The 25,356-nt window shown below is 34.1% G+C and overlaps 1 protein-coding gene across 1 annotated transcript in view; it reads left to right on the top strand.

Annotated features, from left to right (window-relative positions):
* Window positions 1–25,356, top strand: part of ADGRV1 (adhesion G protein-coupled receptor V1) — a 645,475-nt gene that overhangs the window by 105,948 nt on the left and 514,171 nt on the right. The window contains exons 32-41 of the mRNA XM_027864178.1: window positions 1,211–2,022; window positions 3,945–4,154; window positions 9,150–9,280; window positions 10,801–10,900; window positions 11,738–11,917; window positions 13,589–13,752; window positions 15,559–15,652; window positions 19,368–19,446; window positions 19,589–19,727; window positions 22,569–22,710. Coding sequence (XP_027719979.1) covers window positions 1,211–2,022; window positions 3,945–4,154; window positions 9,150–9,280; window positions 10,801–10,900; window positions 11,738–11,917; window positions 13,589–13,752; window positions 15,559–15,652; window positions 19,368–19,446; window positions 19,589–19,727; window positions 22,569–22,710 — 2,051 coding nt within the window. The remainder of the gene's footprint in view (window positions 1–1,210; window positions 2,023–3,944; window positions 4,155–9,149; window positions 9,281–10,800; window positions 10,901–11,737; window positions 11,918–13,588; window positions 13,753–15,558; window positions 15,653–19,367; window positions 19,447–19,588; window positions 19,728–22,568; window positions 22,711–25,356) is intronic.

The following is a 25,356-nucleotide window of genomic DNA, read 5'->3' as shown; positions in this document are numbered from 1 at the left end:
CTATTAACATGGAAGTTCTGTCACACTTTTTTTTTTTGTGAAATACAGTACATTGATTGATTATTTATCATGTAATTTTAAAGCCTTTAGTTTAGTCAGTAATTTCAGAGAGTCACAGAATTTGAGAATTGGGAGGGACCTCAGTGGCCATGTAGTCCAAGGCATCTCTTTGACCACATTGGTGTTAAGTAGTTGTATACCCATTGCTTGGAGACCCTCTCTGGCCCGCCCATTCAACTTCTGGGTAGCTTTAATTGTTAGGAAGTTTTTTGTCATGGCATTGAACCTGCATTTCCTTCTAGTGGACATAACTGGGAGTGAAATGGACGCTTGTTTCTAAATTAAAGAAAATCCAAATTAGCTTATGATTTATAAACTTTATTTTTTTCTCTCAGTTCTTTGGTGAAACTCTAAGCTACCCCTGAGATGCTTTAGAACTGAGAATATGATCTATCCAAATACTTGTGGTCAAAAGCCAAATTTTAAAAAAGCCTTTCCTCCCCAAAATTTACTTTTATTACTTTCCTTGTGGTTTCATTGTAATGCAGTAATAAAGGGGGCAATACTAAAAATATATAATATGATATATTATAATATAAAATATAAAATATAATATGTAATATAACATATGTAATATATAATAATATATAATATAAAAAATAAATTTGAGAAGCAATTCCAGTGACTTGCATGATGTCACTTAAGACAGCTAAATAATAAATTTTTCTGAAAAATCAATTTCCCAACATCTGTTTTTAATGGAAAGGACACTGTGTAGTTTAGGTTACAGAATTACAGATTTAGAACTGGAATGCGTCTTAGAGGCCAATCTCTTCATTTTCCTCAGATGAGAAAACTGAGGCCTAAGAAAATTAAGTGACTTGCCCAAGGTCACACAAGTGGTAAGCATCTGAGGAATGTTGGATCCTTAGAGAAAATCTAATCTAACTCATTCAGTTTACATTTAAGAAAAAAGAGGTGAACTGACTTATAGTTAATATCTTGAACCTAAGTCTCTTAATTTCTCATCATGATAACTTTTAGAGATTAGATATGTTTTTTGGTTGTTTAACATGCTTGAGAAATGTGAAAAACAGCCACTCGATCTTCTTTAATATTTCTTTCTTCTTCATGTAGAATTCAAGAGAATTTAAGCAAAATTATTCTGATGAACTAACCTGGTTCTCAATTTTATCACTGCACTTTTTAGCGGAGGGCGATTTGGCCAGCTGTTGCTCTACTATAGCACATCAGATATTGATGTTGTGGCTCTTGCGATGGAGGAAGGTCAAGATGTCCTGTCCTTTTACGAATCACCAGCTCACGGAGTTCCAGGCCAGCTTGGAAGAACTTGGGTGAATGTCTCTGCAATGGTGGATCCTCAGCACACATGTGCTACTCTGTGCCTTGAAGAACAAGCATGTTTAGCCTTTTCTGTTTCTGTTTCTTCTGAGATTCCCCAGTGTTTTTGGATGACTACATTGACTAGCCTGAATAGCAACAGCTCCGAATTCTGGACCTATCGGAAAAACACGACAAGGGTAGCTACCCTTTTTAGCCGAAAGGCTGTGGCTGGGAGTGATTATGAGCCTGTGATAAGGCAGTGGGCTATAATGTTGGAGGGTGATGAATTTGCAAACCTCACAGTTTCCATTCTTCCTGATGATTTCCCAGAGATGGATGAGAGTTTCACTATTTCCCTTCTGGAGGTTGAACTGATGAACATCTCAGCCAGCCCCCAAAACCAGCCAACATTTGGACAGCCAAATACTTCTACAGTTGTCATAATGTTGAATGGTGATGCTTTTGGGGTATTCAGAATTTCAAGTATCAGTCCCAATACATCAGAGGATGGCCGATATGTGGAAGTTCAGGAGCAGCCCCAAACCATGGTACACCTGTCGATTGAGAGGCTAGGGGGCAGCTTAGGCCAGGTCACAGTGGAGTGGCGTGTTGTTGGTGGAACAGCTGTTGAAGGTGCAGACTTTGTAGGTGAAGGAGATATTCTGACTTTTGCTGAAGGTGAGCTGTAGTATTATGTGAATGTTAATATTTATTATGTTCATATTTTTAGAAAGAATTGGAATGTCTTTGTGACCATAAGTACCATTTTCTATATACATGCACATATCCACACATACATAAGGTCTATATACTATAAAGTATACACAATATGCAGTATGCAATATATGTAATATATACAATATATTGTATATAGAGAAAGGAATTAGAAGAGTTACTGTATATAGTACATATGCTGTATTTTATAGTGTACTATATATGATATATTGTATATATAGTATGTAGCATATGTAACAGCATACATAATATGTATTATATCATATACTACTTATCTTATAGTATATTGTATACTATGTAGTGTGTACTATATGTTGTATATACTACTTATTGACTATATGGTATATTGTATATACCGTACTATACTATACAATATATACTATATAGTATAGCATATTATATACTATATATTATACAACAAATAATATGTCTATACATATACTATATTATATAATGTATGTACTGTACATACATGCACGTGATATATACATGCAGGTTTAATACATTATATATTGTGTATACAATATATTGTATATACCCATACTAAAAACATACTATACTATACTATGTCATATAGTATAACATTTTACAGTGTAGTATGTACTATAAAATATTATGTTTAATTATAATTATATTATAATTTTGTTATATTTATTATATTAAATATACTATAATACATATTATATAATACCACATAATATATCTTATAGTATGATATATGTGATATATAAAATATGTAGTATATGCAGCATGTATGTACATTTGAGATTATATTATATAATGTGTGTATACAATATAGTATATAATATACAGTATATATTCCATGTATAATATAATATATAGCATATATTATAAATATTACATAGCATAGTATCTTTTATAGTATATATTGTATGTACAATAATATATGACAGCATACAATATACTATATATGCTATGTATTGTATATATAATATATGTATATGCTATACTATAAATATATACCATACTATATGTTTTATATGTGACATATACAGTATATGTGTGTGGATATACACACACACACACAGAGTAACTTTTCCAATTCCTTTCTCTTATGGTGTTTGTCCTTAATTATCATTTTAACAGGAAGCATTTATCAAGCATATAATATGTGCCAGGCACTGGAGACATCAGGACAAAATACACATATATAAGTACACAGAATAATATTTTTTAAAAGTGAGATAATTTTCTATAAAGTAGAAAGTGAAAAGTTGGCCAGCTGGCTGGGATCAGGAGAGATTTCGTGCAGAAAATGGTACTTGATCTGTGGCTTAAATGAAGAAAGGGATTCTTTGAAGCATTGATGAGAGAATACATTCCAGGCATGGGGACAGGCAGTGCAAAATCTTGGAGAAGGTAGATATAATGGGGTGTGTGTGTGTGTGTGTGTGTGTGTGTGTGTGTGAGAGAGAGAGAGAGAGAGAGAGAGAGAGAGAGAGAGAGAGACAGAGTGAACATCAGTTTGACTGGACTGTAAAGTGTAGGAAGGAGGATGATATATAATGAAGGGAAAACCATGAGAGATCTTAAAAGCCATACAGTCAAGTAAGCCACTTAACAAGCATTTATTAAATGCTTACTGTGTGTCAGGCACTGTACTGAGCAGTGGGAATATAAAGGCAAAAACAGTTCCTGCCTTTTTATTTTGTCCTAGAGGCAACAGAGAGACACTGGGGTTTATTGATTATGATAATGACATAGATCTGTGCCTAAGGAAAATTACTTCAAGAATAATACTGGTACAGCAGAGTTGATCCTCCCTAGTACTTCTGAAAATAATGAATTGGAGTTGATCTTGAAAATCAGTGATTATATTGTTCTTGTTCATTTCTTTACTTTAGGTGAAACCAAAAAGACTGTGACTTTGACCATTTTAGATGATTCTGAGCCTGAGGATGATGAAAACATTATAATCAGTTTGGTTTACACTGAAGGTGGGAGTCGTATTTTGCCCAGTTCTGACACTGTTACAGTGAACATTTTGGCCAATGACCATGTTGCAGGAATTGTTAGCTTTCACACAGGCTCCAGGTCTGTTATTGGTCACGAAGGTAAGTTCTTTTTTTTTTTTCTGTTTACTACATTCATTCTGTTTTTTTTCTTGGACATTATTCATTCATACAGCCTATGAAAGCTTCTCGTGTTTGTTCATTTCATGGTTTTGGCAAGCTTAATATCAGGTATGCATAACGCTTGTTTGGATCATTGGAATACTTGACTTCCTATAAGTAAATTTCCACTTGGATATATATGGCAATTTTAGTTTGCAAAGTAAATGGTGTCTACCTGTTATATTACTTAGGGCATTAGTTACTTCACATTCCAGGGTTCATAATGCAAACAAGCAAATTAAAAGCTCATTACATCATAAAACAACAAACATACATGGCAGAAGATGAAGTAGAAAAAGCTTACTCCAAATTAAATCAACTTGCATCTTAATACTTGGAAATTTCATTGCAAAAATGAGAAGAATAGCAAAAACTGTATTGTATTTTTTTTAGGATCAAGTAATGACGTAAGAATCAGCTATCTGTTCATGGGCAATAATGTGCTAAGTTAGTCTTGTAGGTTCACGTAGAAAGTGTGTATTTTCCGTTTTTTTCTATGCAGAATATAATTTTATTTAATCCATAAGTAGTATTGGCTCTCATATGTAATTCTCTCTTTTTAATGCACCAGTCATTTAATATTTTAAGAATCTGTGATTTCTCTGGCATGGATACTTCTTCTATCAATGCTCTATGATTATGATTATGGGTTTGGGAGCAGATCTCTTAGGAGATGGGAAGAAATAGAAGTTAGATGGGTCTTATCACCTTGATGACACTAATTTGTTAGCATGGTGTAGGAGCCCTTTTGTTGTTATACTCTTTATCACTTTGAAATCCATAAGCATGGATTTCAGTAAAACAATTTGTTAGCATGGTGTAGGAGCCCTTTTGTTGTTATACTCTTTATCACTTTGAAATCCGTAAGCCATATGCTGCCTATATTATATTTTATAACATAATAATGACAACATTTATATAGCACTTAAGGTTTATATTTTTTCATTTTATCCTCACAACCTTGGAAGTAGGTACTATTATTATTCCTGTTTTACCGAGAAGAAAACAGGCTGAGTGGTTAAGTGACTCACCCAGGGTCACACAGCTAATAAATGTCTGAGGTTGCATTTGAACTCAGGTTTTTCTTGACCCAGCATCCTACTCACTATCACCTAGCTGCCTCTCATATCATGGCTTATGTAGTATTCACCAAATAGTCTATGCGAAGAACGTAACATGTTTAAGTGTGTAAATTAATAGGAATTGAAGATTTTGACTCTAGGTTTACCTTTCAATGTTCTGACCTGTGGTAGAAGTATATGAAGAATGGCATAAATAAAGTAAACATGTCTAATTTAGTTCAATTTAGTTCTCCCTAAATTTTGTATAATTTCTAAATGTAAAGTCTTGATATAGCTATGCTTTATTACTTTATTTTCATACATTCTTGTCTCTGCTTTAAATACTGCTGTATTCTGCTTTCTAAAAATGTTATATACCACATTGAACATTTTGTATATATAATTCAATTGTATCATGTATAATAGTGCACAGAGAAACGTACCTAATGTGAGTTTACAAGCACGAAAGTATAGAACTCTTTTTAGAGACAGAATGTATTCATGGTGATTCTACTGAGATAACTGTAGATCACGTTGGGTAGAAATGTGAGTCATGTGGGCCACTCACATTGATAACATTGCTTCTATTCTTCACATTGGTCTTTTATTTATGTGATTAGATTTGATGCTTGGACTACAGTGCCCATTCAACTTCAGCTTGAATTTTTGATTCATGGAAAGGAGTTGTTTTATTGTATAACATGGTATTGAATCATGATGAATTTTATTTCTGCGTTTTGTACAAAAGCAATCGATGTGATGCACAGTGGTGAATATTGCTTTCTTTCAAACTTAATGTATGAAATTTAGAAATATGGTAGAATGAATTTCAGTATAGTTTTAAACAATATGTAATGGGTTTCATTATAAATCAGGCTTAGGAATTCAACTCAGTCACTGGCGTCTGCAGGATCATAATCATCATGTCATGTTCGATGGATTTTAAATTTTCACTTCTCTTAGAGACAGCATGAATCAACTTCAGGCAAAGATTTGCACACCAGCACATTTCCCCTGACATTTGAAATGTGATTCCTTAAACTCACTTTCAGTACTTCAGTACTGGGAACAACCTTAACTTTTCAATCTTTACTGTTCACATGGACAATTTCTTTTCGAATTATTTATATACCTATAATTGTTTCTAAAATATTAATCTATCATTTTCATTTTAATATAGAGGAGAACCAACTGGGATGGGGTGGGAAATGAAGAATATATATATATATTTAATTGAAAGTCTCCTCCTGTCAATTTAGATCTCTTGTCATTTTTTTTCCCTGAGAAGTATAGTGATACTAGTTCTTTTCTTTTCCTTTTGACTTTGTATTTTGACATTGGAACAAACAGATAATCTGCATTCAAATACAGATTATAGGAATGTCAGCTAGTTTACTTCATAAACCTGAAGATTTTTCTTAGTGGAGATTTTATGGTTTCAGAAAATAGAGTATCTTGTATGAAAACTGCTCCTTTCGTTAGAAAAGAGAGGTTATTTTTCTGCCCTTTCCTTTAAATTTTTTTCTAGCTTTTTCAAGTATTGTTTGATTTCTGTGGATATTATTTTTGTAACCCTCTACAACCTCCATTCAATCATAACTGTGATAGGCAAAGTGGATAGATTGCTAAGTGTTAGCTAGGAAGACCTGGTTTCAAATCTTACCTCTGATATTTACCATCTTTGTGACCCTGGGCAAATCTTTGATTTCTGTGAGTGTTATTTTGGTAACCCTTCACAACCTCCATTCAATCATAACTGTGATAGGCAAAGTGGATAGATTGCTAAGTGTGAGCTAGGAAAACCCGGGTTCAAATCTTACCTCTGATATTTATCATCTTTGTGATCAACCTTTGTTTCTTTATCTGTAAAATAAGCAAAATACAATTCTTATTATCTTATAGGGTTGTTGAAAGGCTCAAATGAGATAATGGATGTAAAGTGTTTTCTAATCTTTAAACTGCTGTAAAGTTAAGTGGTGCAGTGATAGATTGCTAAGCCTGGAGTCAGGAAGACCTGAGTTCAGATGTGGCTTCTGACACGTACTAACTGTGTGACTTTGGGCAAGTCACTTCCTGTTTAGGCAATAGGATTGTTATGAGGATTGAATGAGGTAATATTTGTAAAGTGCTTAGCATAGTGCCTAGCACATAGAAGACAATAAATGTTTATTCATTGATTTATATCATAGATACTTGTGTGCTTTTTAGATTCTCCCTAAAAAATTATAAGCTCTTCAAAAGCAGGAGCAATGGCTTACGTATCTTTTTAATAGTGTTAAGCCCCATGCATAGCCCATGTGTACTCAATATTTGTTGAATTGAATTAAGTGAATTCCAGTTGCTATATGCAGTCATTATGAAGCTTCTTGATGTTTTTGTCTTATTCTACTTTCTGTTGCTCATAATTACTTTTAATGATGCATTTTTATTTTATTTATTTCTCAGTAATTGAAATTAAGAAATATAACTCAGTTTATTATCTGGGCATTTTGTCTGGCTGTCCCCCATACCTGGAATGCACTTCCTCATCTCTACCTCTTAGATTCCCTGACTTCCTTCAAGTTCCAGCTAAAATTCCACCTTCTCCAGGAAGCATTTCTGAAAGTTAATTGTGCTGGCTTTTCTCTTTTAATTATTTCCCTGTTATCCTGGATATAGCTTGTACAAATTGGTTTGCTTATTGTCTATTCCATTAGTGAGCTCCTTGAGGGTAGGGACTGTCTTTTGTCTCTTTTTGAATTTGCAATGCGTAGCACAGTACCCAACATTTAGTAGACACATAATAAGTGTTTATTGACTGTCTAAATTAATGAAATATTTCCCCTAGTATATTCATATTTAGGAAATTTTTCCCTGATAACAGAAATATGATTCTAATTTTACCACCCTGAAAAACCATTGGCTTGTTAATGCTATTTATCATAAGGTAATTGAACAATAACATTCATTGTTTCCTAAAGGTATTTGAAAAAAGACAGTGTTTGTAAATATATGCAATTTATGTGAATAAAAAAGTGATAGTGTCCATATATTTTATATGCTGTTAAAGTTAAATGAGATTCTATATAACTCCTTCATTAGATATTAATCATTCAGATTAGCTTTTCATATTTTAAAAATGAAATTTCATTTTAAACACAATTATTCATTAGCATATGATTAATGTCATCATTATTTAACATTTATGAAACAGACATTTTCATGATGCCATAAGACTGTTCCTTAGAAAAACTGTCTTTGATCTCTAGAAGCTTGCTTTTGCTTTTAGCTCATGTTCTTTGTAATACTAGAGAACAGTGCTTGACTATTACAGCCATACAAAAAACATACAAATAAATTGGTCATTTGTATCATAGTTTTCCTGAGGATATTAATACCTTTCTTTTACATTTAAAATGCAAATAATGTTATTGCATGAGTTAAAATCCAAAGAGATGTGTCTTTCAGGTATTTGCAAGCATTTTTGTATATGTATTGTATAAAATATCATTGCATTTCAATGTTAGGAATTTGTGATGAGTAAAGAGAGAATTGACTTAGTGTTATAAATAGCATTTTGCCTCAAGTATTATCCAATTTAGCATATGTTACTGTAGAGGTAAATGTATCAGTGTGTTCTTTATAGCTTTACAGTATTGCTATTCCTGAAGAAGAAATAACTGGAAGCATCAAAAATTCAGTGACACCATTTTTGTTATGGAGTAAAATGAGCATTTTTTTAAGTTTAGCACATTATGACAAAACATTTGTATAATATTTAGGAGAATGATGATAGAATCTCTTAATGTGTGCCTAGACCTTTTGGTTATATTGAGTATAAATATGAAGGTGACTTTCCATTAAGGAAACATAATTCTGTTCCTGTCATTTTTAGGAGAAAATTTGGAATTCCACGTCATAAGAACACCCCCTGGTCAAGGAAATGTTACTGTTAACTGGAAAATTATTGGTCAACTTCTTGAGCATAACTTTGCTAACTTTAGTGGAGAAATCTTCTTTCTTGAGGTAACTTCATACAAAATTGACATGAATATTTAGGAAAAATCATAGGCTTCTGTCCTCCCTCCAAATATATATGGTAAGAACAAAGGGGAATAAATCTGAAGATTGCATTTTTGATACCATGGGGAAAACTCCTTTGAGACAGGACTTCTAGAGCTCCTTTATGTGGGTCATTCTCTCACAGGTGACACAGTAGGCCTTAAAGTTTAGTTGCCCCACAGTCTAGCCTTAGTGATTTGAACAAGGGTAGCTGTCAAGATTTTACCAGATTTTGGCAAAAATGACAAAAAGTGGCAATAGTCAATGCTGGAAGGGTTGTGGAATGATAGGCTAATATATTGTTGGTAATACTTTGAAATGGTACAACCATTTTGGAAAGCGATTTGTAATTATGCAAATAAAGTTATTAAAAATTTCCGTACCCTTTGTCCCAGAGACTCCATTACTGGGCTTATATTGCCAAGGAAGCCATAGATAAGAAGAAAGTCCCTATATACACCATAATATTTATATCAGAGTGTTTTGTGGTCACAAAGAATTGGAAACAAACTAGATGCCCATTGATTGGGGAATGGCTAAACAAATTATGATGCATGACTGTAATGGAATACTACTACACTGTAAGAAAAAAATGTGTAGTGAATACAGAGAAGTGTGGAAAGAGCTATATATACTGATGCAGAGTGAAGTAAACAGAGCCAAGTGAATAATATACACTGTAATTACAACAATGCAAATGGAAAGAACAACTGTACACTGAAAAATAAAAAGTAGATGTAACAAAATTATAAAGATCAAGCAGAACTATAATGCAGAGATATGAGAGAACAACTCCAATCCACCCTTTAATGGTGGTGGGAAGTCCACAGGTGTTACACATTGCACGTGTTTTTCAGACTTTTTCAATGTGTCAATCAGTTGTGTTGATTTTTTTCCTCTCTAAAAAATATTTGTTATATTGGATGGCTCTCTGGGAAGGGAAGTAGGAGGAACATTTGGGATAGCTATGATCTTTCAAGAAATAGAAGACATCAACAAAAACTTTTTTTTTTTTTTAAAAAAAGGAAATCACAGGGATGGTTTGTGGAGCCTTAGGGGATTAGATTAACACACCTTTGCCAGAAACTATGACAGAGTTGATTTGATTAGGGATCTAGAACTGGATCCTTAAGGGAGATCCTTTGGGAGTTAAGGAAGGGGTATCACAGAGAGTACTTGAACATCATGGCAAGGCTACTAGTGAGAAGATAGTCACTGGGTGAAATGGAGAATGATTAGGGTTGGTCCTAGATATAGTGGGTGGCTGATGTAATCACTAATCAGAACAGTAGGAGCCCCAGGGTAAAACAGCATTGTGACTTCACCTGTTGCATCTTCCCAATCAGATTTTAATCTCCAAGAAGGCAAGTATCATGTCCTTGTATTTCCAGAACTTAGCACTGAGTAGACTGTCTACATTCTAGATGTGGGGTCAGTTTTCAGTGATGATGAGAATTTATCAGTCTTCTCTTTGTATGGAATAGGGATCACTAAATCAAACATTTTTGGTGCATTTGTTGGATGATGATATTCCTGAGGAAAAGGAAGAATACCAAGTGATTTTGTACAATGTCAGGACACAAGGTAACCTAAACTCCAATTAAATGATGATTTCTGTAATTTAGTACTGTCTTTTGAAAGAGAAAATTGGCAATGGCCGTGATCCCCATCTATAAAACACAAGTGTCATCATCGTCATGTTTAGATTATTCTTTTATTTTTCATTATTTATTTATGAAGTAGTTGGGGTTAAGTGACTTGTCCAGGGTCACACAGTAAGTGTCTGAGGTTGGATTTGAACTCAAGTCCTCTTGACTCCAGGGCCAGTGCTGTATGCACTGTACCACCTAGCCACTCCTAGGTTATTTTTTTAACTTTTTGTTTTTGTAGATTAGAGGGAGGCATAGAACTTTTTGGTACAAAAAATCTAGAATGGCTTGAAAATATTTGCCAATCCCAAATTCACAAAAGCTTAGTATTAATGGTTTCTTTGAAAGTGAAGCAGTCGCATTCCTACTAATTAGGCCATAAAATTGTTTATGAAGTTGCTTACATGTTAGTCCACTTAACTTGGTTGTCTCTGTTTTGTTCTTGAAATCTGTTGTATAGCCTACACCAGCTTTGCAAGTAATGATAATAGCAAGATCTAGTGAATAAATTAATGTTTAATTGTTAGGGAAATACAAATAAGAGAGAGCTTCCATTGACTAATACATAGAATTCTCAGGGTGGGAATGTGAAATGTTGAATGTAGAAAAGTAGAAAATACAAAATATTATTCTTTCTTTTTTCTTTTTCTTTTTTTGGGATAATTTCTAGCAACCTAAGCATAAAGGACAGAATGAAAGAAAGATATTAAGAATTTAGGAAATGAGCTAGAATATTAGCAAAACTTCTTATGTGATCTATTGACTTTTCCAGGAGTTTCCTCAACTGGAATGGCTATAATTGACAGCCAAGGATACGAAGCTGTGCTGACAGTGGAGGCGAGTGATGAACCACATGGGGTTTTGAATTTTGCTCCTTCCTCAAGATTTGTTTTGGTCCAGGAAGCAAACATAACCATCCAACTTTTCATCAACAGAGAATTTGGATCCCTAGGTTTGTGTTACTTCAGAAAGAATGACCTGCTTGTAATATTGAATTCAACATTCATTTGAATATTTATTAAATGAAATGTGAATTTATTAAGTGAAAATCTAAGTACTCAGAGTAGTACAGAGATAATTAAGACTTGATCTCTATCCTTAAAGAATTTACAGTATCGTGGAAGTGATAAGATATATACATAGGTAAATATAACAACAAAAACTGAAATGAGCCAAGTGCATGAGAAGAATATAAAGTTTGGTAAGATCAAATGTGGCCATAGCAGGTTGTAGTGTAGAGAAAGCCAACTTTGGAGTCAGGAAGTCCTGAGTTCAAGTACTGCCTCTATCACATACTGGCTGTATGACTCTGGGGTAGCCACTTATTTTCACTGAGTAGAATTGCTTTCTTTAAAATATTCAATTACTTTCTTCTCCCAGTCAAGATTTTATCCATTTGGTGCAAAGATGCCCTGGATCTAGGCCAGCATCACACAGCACCAAGCTGACTAGTTGTCTTTTTTTTTAACTGGCAGAAGGAGTTTCCTTACCAGGAAAATATATAAATATTTATAGCAGCGTTTTTGTGATAGCAAAGAATTAGAAACAAAATAGATGCCCATCAACTGGGGAATGGCTAAGCAAACTGGTACGTGGAATTCCCTACACCAATGAAATCACAGACCAGGACTGAAGATCAGTGAGTGAGAAATAATTTTCATCTGTTGGGGATTAAGAAAGAAATATTGGAGGTAGCACTTGAAGTTATAAGAATACTTTTCTGTAAAGGGTTATATTCAGAGAATGGCAAAATAATCTATTTCATGTATTTGAAGATACAAGGGAAGAAAGAGATTGGGAAAGGAGGGAAGTTAGGAACATGGAAGGAAGATGATGAGTTATTTCAGAGACTGATCTTCTGATCCTGATAGGGCATCCTGCTGGAGATTTCCATTAGGCATTTGAAGAGGATAATTATGAATTCAGGAAAGAAATCGATGGGGGGGATTTTTATGGTTATGCACATTGATCACCAAGAAAGAGGATATAAAAACAGATGAATGAAGAGGGCTAAGGAGAGAGCTTTGAGGGGAGTGGTATTGCTCTGGTAAAAGGGAGAGGGTGAGAAGAAAGAAGAGCCAGTGAAAAGGAGAAAGGAGACATCAGAAAGGCAAAAAAGAGAACCAGGAGAGTGTGAGATCAATGTCTGCTGAAATCCCTTCCAATTATAGAATGATGGTCCTATGAATAAGTTCAATTAAATGCCTTCTGTGTACAAGCACTTGTGTTAGGTTTTTTTGTTTGTTTATTTGTTTGGTCTGGCCCTGTGATTTCATTGGTGTTGAGAACTTCTGGAGAAGAAATTCCTTCTTTCGTCTGTTTTGCAACTTACAGTCTCCGAGGGTTGCTTAGTGGACTGAAGTTAAGTAATTTGTGCCCAGGGTCACACAGCCAGTATGTGTCAGAGGTGGGACTGAGCCACAGACTTGTTGTCTATGTCATACTATGTCACAATTAAACTGTAGTATTTATACATACTTAAAATACATAGAATTTGACCAAATTAAAACCCCACTCAAGTTGAAAGCATCTAGGTGTCTGCCTACTAGGACAAACAAGATCATTTGATAATAATTTAAAATCTTAAATAATGAAAGTTTCTTTTTTCCACCAATACAACTAGGCATTATTAATGTCACCTATGCTACAGTTCCTGGGATGCTTAGTCTAAAGAATCAGACAGATGGAAATTTAGCAACACCTGGAGTTGATTTTACATCAGTAGTTGGTTCCCTGATATTAAGGGAAGGGGAAACATCCGCTGCCATCAATATTACTATCCTAGAGGTAAAATTCTTTACTATAATGCTGTATTTTAATAAACAACACAGAATGCTGAAATTTATGGACTATTCTACCTGTATTGTTTGCAAGAGATATCTGGCCATGTTTATTCTTTTAGAAGATCATAATTGTATATACATCTAAGTTTCCTCTTCTTCCATGCTTTCTTTTTCCATATTTTATTAGTTTGTTTGCTCTCATGTAAGATTTCAAACCTGTATTAATGCAGTGCTGATATCGATTACAGAGACCTTGTTAAATTGGTTACTGATTAAGTTTCTTTGTTTAGTTCATTTTTAGTTTGATTACTAAACTCTTCCACAAGAAGTGGGCAGTGGCTTTTAAAAAGATGTGGCCCATTTGGATCCTGAGGAACCCCATTTTATGTCCCAAATATTCATTAGAAAACTTTATAGATTAGAGGAAAGAGTGTAGTTAGGGTAGAGAGAGTATTGTTAGAAGCTTGTTAAGTACATATAGTGCTTGATCCATGTTGCATGGTGGAGCATATTAAGCTGGTTTCTTATTCTCTGCATGTGTAAAGGGAATTCTAACCCTGGGAAGTTATAATCTGTCATTGAGTTCATTTTTGGAAAAAAATAGACCGAAAATTATCTTTTCATAATCATAGACTATTATAGCATTGTATTTAAAAATCATGATTGTATTATCAAATCAGATATTACATTAATCAAATGAGTTTAACATCTATAAAATGCTTATAAAATTTAGTGACATATTATTGATATTATATTTGAGAACATTCAGTTTATAAAATTACAGATGAATGAAAAAGATCAAATACCTAAAGTCACTGATAATTCTTTTGTTGAGTTAACATTTTAACTTAACATGGTGTTATTGTCATATATTTGATAACCATAAGATATAACATTTTGGTATTCTTTTTCTTTATGTGAAATGATATTTTGTAAGGTTTGTAGATTGTCTGACAAGTTTCTTTTTATTAATCACTTCTTCAGTTTGAGTCTGAACTTCTTCCTTTGCTTCCAAAGGCCCATTTCTTGGAACAGTACATCTGCTTTCATTTCTCTATCCCTCTGAATTGTTTCTACTTCTTTTTTTGTTTTCCACATTACTGATTGAAACCTAAAAGTCTTGTGATTAAAAAGCAATTAGTAGGCGAGATGAAGGGACTGTTTTTTTTGTTTTATCATCCAATATGCAACTTATCTTTATCCATAGTATTGTCAAGAGATAGAGAGTATTTAAATTCTTAGCTTTTTCCCTATCGATATATTCATTTTCGTCTTTGTTTGCCCAGTCTAGCACTGTGTTCTACCTATAGGAAGCACTTAATAAGTGATTGAATTAAATTGAGTAAAAACCAAGCAAAAGGAGAAGTATATTTTTACTTTTTAGTTCACTTCCTTGATTTTAATTGGACCTGACCTTATCTCTCCTATTTCTCTTCTTTGTGGAACCAAGCTTGTTTTCATCAGAAATACATGGTGGATATTTAGTATGGTACTGGTTCATAGCAGATATTTAGAATGATGTGATTTTTCAGTCTTTCATCCTCATTAAAACTTTTTATGAACATTCTGTCTTAGAGAAAGTTTTGATAATACTTATCTGGCCTGATTGGCATCTATCAACTAGCATTACTATGAATACTTTTGGACATAAGAATAAAGCAAATGTCTTTTTCATCTTATGCTTGCAACTTTAGATTTCCCTTAAGACCATTTTAATATGAACATCAACCAGACAATTTATAAAACAGTCTATGACAGGCAAAACTACTTCTAGAGGATAATGAGAAGACTAATGTGTATGCTTTTTCAGGATGACATACCCGAACTAGAAGAATACTTTCTGGTCAATTTAACATCAGTTGAACTTATCATGGCTCCTCTGACTTCATTCCCTCCTAGACTAGGTATAATTTTCTTACTCTTCAATTAGCATCATATGAATTAATTTATTTTGTGTTGGTCAATGATTTTATTCTAATGTTTCATGGAATATCAAGAACAAAAAAAATATTTACTTTAGGCTTCAATCATTTATATTTTTCTTTAATTTTATGATTTTTGATTTTATGATTTTTGAATAGTGGGTAATATAATAAACATTTAAATTTTATACAGTTTTTGACCTGTCATAATTATTTTATGTGTAATTTTCATATTTGTCTGTCTACCAATGTAAATTTGTTTTTTCTCAAACAATAATCAGTGCTTTAATTTGTATATGGCAGTTGATGTCCTATTACTGGTTTAAATTCAGTTAGTTCATTTTCTTTTTAGATCTTAAATAGCAAATGATCATAATTTGCTATCTTTTTTTTGTTAAACAATGATCTTATTGTAATCTCTGCTTCTTTTTCTTTTTTTAACTTTTCTCCCTTATCTTTCCTTTGCATGCCTTTAGAAATCATTCAGTTTATTCATTACAGACTGAAAGGTAAATCTTTATATACATTTATAAAGATTAAGATCTGTTTAGAATATATAACAAATATAACAAAATATAGGATAAATTCTTGCTAAATATTTGGAAAATTGAAGGACATGCAACTGTAGTCAGTGTAGTTAACAAGAATGCTTTGAATTTCCGCTCTTCTGAAGGCACAGTAGGGTTAGGAAGCAAGCACGATTACTACAAGCATTAAGTATAAAAGTAGACAGAGCCCAGCAGGAGCCCCGAGCTATGTCCACTCTGCTATCCTTGGCTAGAAGACATGATGGACGAAGAGAGGATAGGGCTACTTCAGCAGAAAGAGAAAGAAACAGGATACAAAGGATGGCAAAATAAACACTTACAAAAGAGAAATGACTCATTCTAAATCTGAGGTACAATTTCTGGGAAGCTTCAGTATTTATTTGTAAATAAATTATTTTCAGCTTATTGTAGGTAATGGCTAAAAAGATCTAATATTACTGTCATGAAAGGAAAGGTATTACCTCTCCTCCAAACCATCCCATTGTACTCAATTGTTTGCACCAAATTTCATTTTGAATTATTATTGTTAATTCTAGCTAATAGCTATTTTCTTTGCATTTCATACTTATATCAGAGATGGAGAATCTCCAGCTTGGGGGCCTAATCTGTCTCTGGACTTGATTTTGTTTATTCAAAAAGGTGATAATGTAGTGGTCACTGAAGTTGCAGCCCAGAGAATATTATTTCTTGTGTCAGTCTACTGTGGAGTCTCTGGGAAGTTTAAGGAAATTCTTAAAGTTTAAACTCTTTTTTAAAATTTTTTTTTATTTTTAGGCAATTGGGGTTAAGTGACTTGCCCAGGGTTACACAGCTAGTAAGTGTCAAGTGTTTGGTCTGAGGCTGGATTTGAACTGAGGTCCTCCTGACTCCAGACCCAGTGTTCTATCCACTGCGCCACCTAGCTGCCCTAAGTTTGAACTCTTTAAGCAGTTGAGGGCTTAAGAATAATTAAAGGGCTTCAGATACTTAACATTTCAAAGTTAATCACATTTATAAAATATTTTAATATTCACAAAGTACTTTCTCCACAGCAATCTTATATGGCAGTACAGACAAATATTACATTCTCCATTTAGCAGATAAGAAAACTGAGGCCCAGAGAGTTTAAGTGATATGGCGCTGGTCACATACCTAGTGATGCAACTAGTAATTGCACCTAGATTTTATGACTCCAAGTCCACAACCTTTTTTTTACCATGCCATATGACCTAAATCACTCTCATTTTTCCTTCTACTTCCCCTTCGCCTTAACTGGCAGTGATATAAATTACAATTAAATCTTAACAATTAGAAACCTTTGGGGAATGAATTGTTCTGGATAGCCAAATTTTCCCAACACTTGCATTTCTATCCAATTATGAATGAAAATGGCATTTTAACCATATGGGAGTGGATGTTCCTGAAATGTGTTATATATCTCGCTTCCTTCTTTATCAAAGTAAACTAAAGATTAAAAATTATTATTATGAAGATCATAGAGTGTATCTGTTGCTTAATAGAATGCAACCTATAGTCAGGACCTGTCAGTATAGTGTTGTTCATCCCCATATTGGATGGATTCAGATTACTATGCTTTTCATGTTCATGTATATGCTTTTTGGAGTTTTCTTATTTCCTCCTTTCACATTCTTTTCTGGCATTCTGCCTTTGTAATTTCCTGTTTGTAATCTTCCCATGGGTTTGGAAGCTAGATAACTAAGCATGTTGGAAGTGTGATGGGTAAAGTTAGAGTTAAGAGGCTCTGAGAGAGAGATTCTCCTATAAATCTCCTATAAATAAAATAAATAAATGTTAGCACATTGCCAGTATGACATCAATTTTAGCTTTTAAGTGGATTTTTATATTCCTTGATTCTTAGTAACATTTAAAATTACTGTATGTTTAAAAATATTATATTTCATAAAACAGAGTTGTATTACCTATTCTTAGTTGAAAAGTCAGATGAGTTTCTTTTTTTAATCTTTTTCACTGAACAAAATAAGACAAAACATCAAATCAAACTAAACAGTATTGCTTTTATTCTTCCATGTGGTTCTTAAATTTTCATAGAAAAAATAAAGGCTCCCCAACTCTTCATTATTATATACATTGTGCTCTTAATTTTTCATGGAATTGTAGCACTTAGAACTGAAAGTGACCTTAAAGCTGATTTAGTCCAGAGTCCTCATTTCATAGATGAGGAAATGGAAAGCCCAGAAAGAGTATAGTGAAGCTAGAAGGGCAATCTATTACAACCTCCTTGTTTTATAAAAGAGGAAACTGAGGCCCAGTCAAATTAAATGAGACTCAGTCAAATTAAGTGATTTGTCTAAGGTCATATAGGTAGTAAGCAGCAGAGGCAGGATTTTACCCTACGTCCTCTGATTCTCAAGTCAGTGCTCCTTCCTCCATGCCTCAGTGTCTTCCCTAACGTCACACAGTTTTCAGGATTGGGATTCAAATTCCAGATCCAGTGTGCTTCCCATGCCACCATGCCGACAGATGTCAGTATGTGTATCTTGAGTTCTACATAGTCTGCTTGAAACAACTATCTAATTTTGTGTATCACCTTGAGGCTGTAGAAATCAGAATCTTGTATTGTCCAAGCATAATGAATAAAAATGGATTTGTTGTGAGATGGATAAAACATTAGACTTAGAATCAGGAAGGTTTGAGTTTGAATCCCACCTTTAAATTTATTTTTGTGATCCTGGGAAAGTCACTCACCTTAAATTTCTTAATTTGTAAAATGGGGTAATAATAGTATCTATCTGACAAGGTTGCTGTGAGGATTAAATGAGATTTATAAACTTTTATAAAGAACAATGTAAATGTTAGTTATTATTATTATCCCTGGAGCAGCTAGGTGGTGCAGAGGATAGAATGCTGGGCCAGAAGTTAGTTCTTTCTCTCAGTTCAAATCCAACCTCAGACACATACTGGATATGTGATCCTGAATAAGTCATTTAAGTCCTCTTTGGCTCAGTTTCCTCATCTGTAAAATAAGCTGGAGAAGGAAATGGCAAACCACTCCAGTAACTTTGCCAAGAAAACCCCAAATAGAATCACAGAGAGTTGGACATAACTGAAATAACTGACCAACAGTAATAAAAATCATCATCATCATCATCATCATCATCACTACCACTAGTATTTGTTTTGCTTTTTAGATTCAGAAGGCTTAACGGCACAAATTATTATTGATGCCAATGATGGAGCCAGAGGAAAGATTGAGTGGCATAATACCAGGTAGTTTCCTGTAACTGAATTAAAGCAATTATATGAGTTTATTTTGTAAATATATGTGATTTTATAAAACAAATTAGCTTCTCAACTTTACCACCAACAGCACACTTGAAAGAAAGTGGATGTTTTCTTATTTTTGTTTTAGGTTTGAAGTACATGAATCACAAGGAAGTTTAACATTGGTGGCTCACAGGGGTGGAGGGTCACTTGGCCATGTGTCCTTGTTTGTGTATGCACAGAATTTGGAAGCACAGCAAGGGATGGATTTTTACTTTACTGCAACGGTAGGAATCAAGGTCATTCATGGTTTACTTTTGAAGATTATACTTAGGCCTTGACAGTGTAAGCCTAAGGGAGATGGAAAATCTGTATGCAACTCAGTCAAATTTGAATATTAATATGATTAATCACTAATTAATTATAATTAATATTGTTTAATTAATAATATAATTTTAATGGGACTCATAATTGGGCTTACACAATGAGCTCAATACAATTCTATTTTTTTCTTTTTTTGGTGAAACAATTGGGGTTAAGTGACTTGCCCAGAGTCACACAGCTAGTAAGTGTTACGTGTCTCAGGCCAGATTTGAACTTAGGTCCTCCTGACTCCAGGGCTAGTGCTCTATTCACTGCACCACCTAGCTACCCCTACAATTCTATTTTTTAAAAGTTTTGTTTTGTATCTGGTTATTATATTCTGTTTATCCTAAGCTCAATTTACTTATCAATTAAAAAACTGCTTTTACATGATAAGATGCAGTGCTACAGTGAAGAACATCATCTGAATTCTTTGACCTCTTCCCTTTCCCCCTCCCATACATATCTCCAGCGTTTCCATTTCACCACCACACTCAGTACACGTGAGTAGATTTTTCTCCTTAAACAAAGGTTCCCTGTGGTATGAGCTGTAGGGAGCTTATAGCCCAATAAGACTAGAGTGATGGGTAGAAGCTCCAGAAAGGTAGGTCTTTACTGTATGTAAGGAAAACTCTCCTAATACTCAGAGTTATACAAAAATGGAATTGGCTGCACGTAGAGATAGTAGGTTTCCCTTCGTTAGAAGTCGGCAGGCAAAAGACTGATTATAACCCTCTGTGTGGGCTGGACTAGCTAGCCTTAGAGTCCTGTGTCAGTGCACGGATGCAGGACACTATTGGGTAAAACTGGGGAATGTTGACTGAACTATAGGAATATACAAACAGAAGTAGTGTGAAATAACACTGGAGAGGTGGTTTTGAATCACATTAAAGGCGGCCCTAAACATGGTTAGGGAGAGTATATTTTATCCTTAAAGTACTAGAGAGTAGTTGAAAATTGGGAGGGTCATAGGAGTGACATTTTCAGACCTTTGCATTAAAAGATTATGAGTAAAGAATGGATTTGAGAGGGAAGACACTAGAGACAAGGAGTCTAGTTAGAAAGCTATATCACATTAGTCGGGTGAGTATTATTGAGGCCCTGAACTATAGCAAGTGTTCATTTTAGTAGAGAGGAAGACACAGTGAGAGTTGTGATATTTGTGACTTCAGAAAATGATAGGAAGAAACACATCCTTATTTTCAAGGAATATGAAATTTTTACCAAAAATTAATCATGCTTTATTTTTTTTAAAGTGCCTGAGGGTTTTAAATTCTAAAGTAGATTTTTTTAAAATGTCCTTCTCTTCTACCTTTAGATAGGCAAAACTGACCAAAAAACAAAAGATAATGACAACTATTGTAGAGTTTGCAGTAAAACAGGCACATTGATGTACTGTTGAAGGAGTTATAAACTGGTCCTGCCATTTTGAGAAACAATTTGAAATTATCTCCCTGACATTACTAAATTGTTCATGCCCTTTGATCCAGCAGTACCACTACTAGGTCTATACCCCAAAGAGGTCACAGAAAGAAGAAAAGATCTTTCCACAGCATCTTTGAGGCTTTCTCAATCTGTTAATTCTTGCCTAAACTTCCCAAGTAGGTCCTCCCATCTTCATTTTTCTGGACCTCTTAACTATAACCCGCTATATGAATGAAGTATAACCCGCTATATGAATGAAGTAATTTACCCATGAAATGACATTAACCTTGGAGTTTCTACACTAGTTGAATCTCTACTTCTGCTCACATTTTGGGCTTAGTCTGCAGAGGCTACCAAACGAACTGGATGTTTTTGAGGGTAACTGATGCTATTCTCTGTGGTCTTCTCTAAGCAGATAACATCATCAGTGACCATCCCAATTTATTTATCAAGGACCCATCTGATTTCATAGTACATTGTACTTCTTATGTACTTAACAAACTCGACTTTGTATTGTATTGATCTAGGTGCACATTCTATAAGCTCTGTTAGATTGTAAATTGCATGAGGTCAGGCATAGCATTCTATTTATCATTTTAATACCTTGAACCACACTGAGTAGCTGCTGAATCAGAGAAAAAAAGAAAAAGTGTAAAGGTTCTATTTTTTTCAACAGATAATTTTAGTGCAATATTTTCATGTGAACTTGTAAGAAATGTGTTACATAAATGCTTTCAACCAAGATGTGATATTAAAATTAATATTAAAATAAAATTTATAACAAGAGATGGTAATCTCAGTAAAGCAAGCTTATTATCAAAAGTTGGTTATACCTTTCTCAATTATACTGTTTTTGAAGTTCAGTTTAAAAATATTGACAATAATAATAATAACTAGCATTTTATATAGCACTTTTAAGGATTTTAAGCATTTAAAAAATAATATCTCATTTGATCTTCAAAACAGCCCTGGGAGGTAGGTGCTATTATTACTCCAATTTTACAGATGAGTAAACTGAGGCAAAGAGCACTTAAGTGACTTAATCAGGATCACATAGCTAGTATGTGTCTGAGGTTGGATTTGAAATCAGGATTTGACCAAAGAAATTATTTGCAGACTACAGGAGGTAAGGGTATGGTAGGATGCTATGTCTTAAAAAGAAGACTTGATCTGAACCAGATATTAGGTGTAGCATAAGACCTTGCCATGAAGTGCCAGAATCATGAAGTGAACCTCAGGGTACCACTGCAAGCCATCATACTATGTTTTTTTCTAAACAAGCATTGTATATTAAATATTGGTTCTTTTCATTTTAATACTGCCTGTATTTTTGTGACCAGATTCTTCATTTTGCTGATGGAGAAAGGCATAAAAACGTTGAGATCACAATTCTTGATGATGAATTTCCTGAAGGAGATGAGAATTTTCTGGTGATTTTAACTAATCCCTCTCCTGGACTTGAGCTGGGGGAAAATACAACAGGTGACGAAATCATATTTTCTCACAGTTTCCCTTCATTTCTTCTCTAATTTTTTAAATTACTCTAAGTCAAAGTAAGCTAGAGTGGTGAGAAAGATTAGGCAATACCAGCGGATTTGGTTTGCTTTTGTACTCTTGTCTAGAGTGAAAAGTGCTTAAGTATTGCATAATAATGGAAAATGTACACTCTTGTGCTTGTATCATTGTTTGTGTGCTAATTGTACTTGATAGGAATAGGGAGAGAAGAGTAGAAAAAATTCAAAAATGATTAAAAAGTAGTGATTACATTTAGAATTTCCCTTACTTTCAAGTTTCATTTATGATGTTAGTTGTTTGAATGAATGAATATTTACTAAGAGCTTACTGTATATAAAACACTGGGGATCCAAATAGAAAAACAAGACAGTTCTTTCTGTCTGGGAGCTTCCGTGCTAACAGGGAAGGGAATGCATCTACTAGGTTTGGGCTGTAAGTCAGATGGAAAAGCCTAGATGTCCTTAAGGTGCAGTGGCAAAGCAGTTGATAATGAATGTCTTTAATGTCATTTCCATTGATAAGTGCTTAGTCTGGGGGAAAAACAACTAGCAGCTTACTTCAGTATCATCTTCTTAGCTATATTATAGGGTTGAAAGTGCAATGGAATCTTGAACAAATACCCAAGTCATTATATTTCACTTCATCCTCTGTTTGAATCTATTGAGTGGCAACAGATATTTAACTTTTATTTTGGTTAATGTTTTATACAAGAAAAACATTTTTAACAGCACAGTAGAATTAGCCATATAACCCAAAATCTTTGGCAATCTATAGGAAGATTGTTTCAAAGACTGCATAATGCTTACCACTGAAACAAGTCAACATGTGTTCAAAGATGCAGTAAAACTCAGCACGTGATAGATACAAGACAGTTAAATACAATGAATAAAAACAGCAAATATAACCATTAGTTTACTGTTGGCCAGGCTCTATGCTAATGTTTTTCCAAAGACGTGGCATGGTGCTGAGAGGTTACCCTAAAATTTTGGCTGTTGTGTTATTGCAAATAAAAAACATTTGTAAACATAATCATATTTGCTCTTATTTATATAGCATACATAGAATGATAAATATTTTATTTGCAGAATAAACAAAACTTGACTATGACCCAGATGCTAACTTTAAAACACATCAGACTTTGAACTCACATAAAACTACCCATGTATGAAACTCCTATAGTGTTGTCACCCTGAGACATTCAGTACGCCATGATTCCTCATGGCATAACTGTGAGCTAAAAAATATTGAGAACCATTATTGTTTCCTTACTTGTGGGAAGGTAAGAAGTTGGTAAAGAAAAGCGCAAATGAAGAAGTTGTATGGGAGGCCAGTACTCTAGCTAGCACCTTTGGGTTCCTTGTTGGTCCTTTCATTTAACCCTTTACCTTCTCTTTTCTCATAATACACATACAAAATGCATATGGCTTTATGTAAAAAGAGTCTTCAGGTAGAGTGAAAAATGCAAAGAATTTTAAGTAACATGATTTTTTGCTTTTCATGTATTATTGCTTCTGGTTTTAAAATGGCTATTTCAAAGCTGGAAAAAAATTTTTCAGGGAAATTATGCAGAGAAAAATGCCTTTTTAAAAATTATTGGGATGAGTAAGATGGGGGATGGGAGAGCCACGTAATATATAGGAGGAGGAAAAACACACACATACATACATACATACTTACACACATATATGTGTGTATATACACATACATACAGTTCCTTCATCTTCTTGACCCCCTTTGTTTTTTAACTTTCTTATCTTAAGATTCTACACATCGGTAATACCATGGATAGGACACTTTGTTAGTTTTCAGTTAAGTGGCTAATGTCTAAATAAAAATATTTGGGGGCAACTATCTAGTTGCACAGTGGATTAAGTACTGTAAGGATCAAATGAGATAATAGTTGTAAAGAACTTCACAAACCTTAAAATGCTACATAAATGCTCAGTATTACTATTCTTTAAAAAAAAAATAGTGGATTGTTATTGTTGTTTAGTTGTTTTTCAGTCTTGTCCAGTTCTTCATGACCCCAATTGGGTTTTCTTGCCATTTGCTTCTCCAGCTCCTTTTATAGATGAGGAAACTGAAGCAAACAGGATTAAGTGACTTGCCCAGGGTCACGTAGCTAATAAGTGTCCGAGGCCAAATTTGAACTTGGGAGGAAGAGTCTTCCGACCACAGGCCAGGTGCTCTGTACCGCCTAGCTGCCCAAGAAGTGGATTATGTCATTCTTATTCTCTCTCTAGAGAGTTTCTTTCTTGTTTTCTGATGTACTTTATCAGTGGAAGGCAGAAGCATAGGCCTGAAGTGATGTATGGAATGACTGTTGGACTTGGAATCTGGCTGTGTTCAAGTTCTGGGCTCTGTAGTTTAAGGCAACCACTTAATGACCAGTGCCCTCCATCTGCAAGACAAGGAGGTTAGGCTAGGTTATATCTGTAGTCTCTTCTGCTCTTCTGCCTCTGACGTTCTGGGTTTCTAGGCTAGGCAGTACAGTCCTTTAGGCCTTTGTGGGACCGCATAGATGACAGTCTAACTTACTTATGAAGATTTCCCAAAAGTTTGGTATGTAGTCTTTCTTGTTAACTCATTCCACCTCTTTTCACTGTTCTCACT

This window comes from Vombatus ursinus, unplaced genomic scaffold (assembly GCF_900497805.2).
Source record: "Vombatus ursinus unplaced genomic scaffold, bare-nosed wombat genome assembly UNPS02014774.1, whole genome shotgun sequence".
NCBI lineage: Eukaryota > Metazoa > Chordata > Mammalia > Diprotodontia > Vombatidae > Vombatus > Vombatus ursinus.
Note: the sequence above shows the minus strand (reverse complement) of the source record. Positions and strands in the feature narration are given on the sequence as shown.